At 41.8% G+C, this 2213-nt stretch overlaps 1 protein-coding gene across 1 annotated transcript in view; it reads left to right on the top strand.

The window, feature by feature from the left end:
• Positions 1 to 1634, top strand: part of LOC118342985 (protein lin-28 homolog A-like) — a 13171-nt gene extending 11537 nt beyond the window's left edge. The window contains exon 4 of the mRNA XM_035681690.1: positions 1412 to 1634. Coding sequence (XP_035537583.1) covers positions 1412 to 1634 — 223 coding nt within the window. The remainder of the gene's footprint in view (positions 1 to 1411) is intronic.
• The last annotated feature ends 579 nt before the right edge of the window (positions 1635 to 2213 follow it).

Raw genomic sequence — 2213 nt, 5'->3', positions numbered from 1 at the left:
ATTGAAGCTCAGTTTTTTTTTGTTAATATTTTTGGGGGCTTTTTATTGCCTTTAATGGATAGTGACAGCTGAAGAGTGACAGGAAAGGGGGTAGAGAGAGGGTGGATGACACGCAGTAAAGGGCCACAGGTTGGAGCCCAACCGACGGCCACTGCAGCAAGGACCCAGCCTTGGTATATGCTGCGCCAGCTCTACCAGGTGAGCTATTCAGGCGCCCCCTAATGCTCAGTTTTGACTGGAGGACAATTTTAAACACCCTGCAGAGCCAAAGTCCACCCTTTTATCTTGATTGGTAGAACAACAAAGCCAGTTTTAAGTTTGGCTGTCAACGAATTATCCCTGATGCTATCCCCTGAGGGACACAGATCAATTTGGTCAAATCCCCTAACAGCTGTCCATCACTGGGACAGCAGTTAATGCGGACACATGGTGACACATTGTTTAAAGACAGAGGACTGAAAAATAAAGCTGGAGTGTGCTGCCCTCTGGTGGTAGAATTAAATCATGTCACCTCACAGAAGATTGGATTTTATTCAGATTAAAATGAAAATCAGCTTCTTGTCAGGAAGATTACATGCATTTTAATACTTCAAATAATCAGTAATAATGTAATTTACTTTGTACTTAATCAAATAGTACTGCTACTATTGTTGGTGCTAATATTGAATGTTGATACCAAGGCAGTCTGTTTTAGGAACTGTGTCAGTGTGGTAAAGACATTTTTCTCACTCTTATTGTTCACCTTTCTTGCCCCTATCCACAGTAAGAACCTGATATGTAACATTACTGTACTGTAAGACAAAAATGACCAGTACAAGTACATTTAACAAATCTCTCAATAAAATACCTCCCTCTGTCTGTTCCTTTGTGTCCACCTCTCCCCCTGATGTATGGACACACGGTGTATTTTTGACGTGCAGTTTTTGTGGTTAGGATGAACATGTGACGAACATTATCTTTGCCTGTTATAAGTTCTTCAGGCATTATGAAAAAGTTAGATGACTGAAAACAGGAAACACTGATGTTAGGATGTTTGCATGTGAGAATTTACACAAAGAACATGTTGATGAATGTGCTTGAGAGAAATACAAACTATTCGAAAATGAGTGTTCCGAAGGTGCCATGCCATGCCAAACCCCAAAAGTCTGAAAAAAGCCCCATTGGACCAAAAGCCCATTTGATCGACAGCCAGTTACTCCAAAAACAAATGTCCATTGCTCTGAAGGCCTGTTGCTCTGAAAATACACATTCTGGTATCACTAACTTATCTTTTCGGACATTTTTTGGGCTGTTGGGATTTCGGAATAATGGCCCGTCGGAAAAAGTGAAGTCCCCGTTCAGAGGATAATACATTTTTGTTGTAACTGAGATGGCCTCTCTGAGGTAATTCCCTCTCTTCTGTTCATTTTAGATGCTACAACTGTGGAGGACCCGGCCATCATGCCAAAGAGTGTCAGCTGCCCCCTCAGCCCAAAAAGTGCCATTTTTGTCAGAGTGTTTCCCACATGGTAGCCAACTGTCCAGTCAAAGCACAGCAGCAGCATTCGTCTCCAGGCTATCAGGGAACAGCTACCTCACGGAGGGACGAGGAAGAGGAGCACAGCCAGGCCACCCTCTCTGAAAACTCAGAGTGAATGATAGAGGGAGACTGTGAGATTTTTCACTGGAACACTGCTTAAGAGCTACCTCAGGTTTTATTTATTGAGTGGCAACGTAGGAGTCATCACCATGGTACTGATGGCAGACTCTCTCAGTACCACGCTACGCTGACAGGCATGTCCACTTTGAAATTGTTTTCTTTTCCTTCTGTGTTGTTTTTCTACCTTGGATAAGTGTCTTAGCTTTGGAATGAAACAATCAGACCTACTGTTGATTCAGCCGGTTAGTAGCCACAGATATCAATTCCTTGTTGTGGAAAGTTGTTCTGAGTGGCCTAAAGCACCAGAATGGGTTTGACTGATATATGGGTTTGTAGATATAAAACTATAGTAATAGATCTTTTTTACAGTAGATGTTTTGACATTTCATAACAGGAGAAGTGCATGTGCAATCATGCTGCATTCCATTTAGGTGTTGCTTGCTTGCTGGCACACCTTTTTCCTGCTATGACAAATCAAAATATCAAAACATCTCTAACCTACATTATAGGCATCATAAATTAGACTTTATGGCAGAACAGTTGCATTGGATTGTATAGGTGTACCTCATAATGT

The sequence above is a fragment of the Morone saxatilis genome, unplaced genomic scaffold, assembly GCF_004916995.1.
Source record: "Morone saxatilis isolate NCDOM2014 unplaced genomic scaffold, NCSU_SB_2.0 Contig9, whole genome shotgun sequence".
NCBI lineage: Eukaryota > Metazoa > Chordata > Actinopteri > Moronidae > Morone > Morone saxatilis.
The sequence above is the reverse complement of the archived record's forward strand: the minus strand, read 5'-3'. Positions and strand labels throughout refer to the sequence as shown.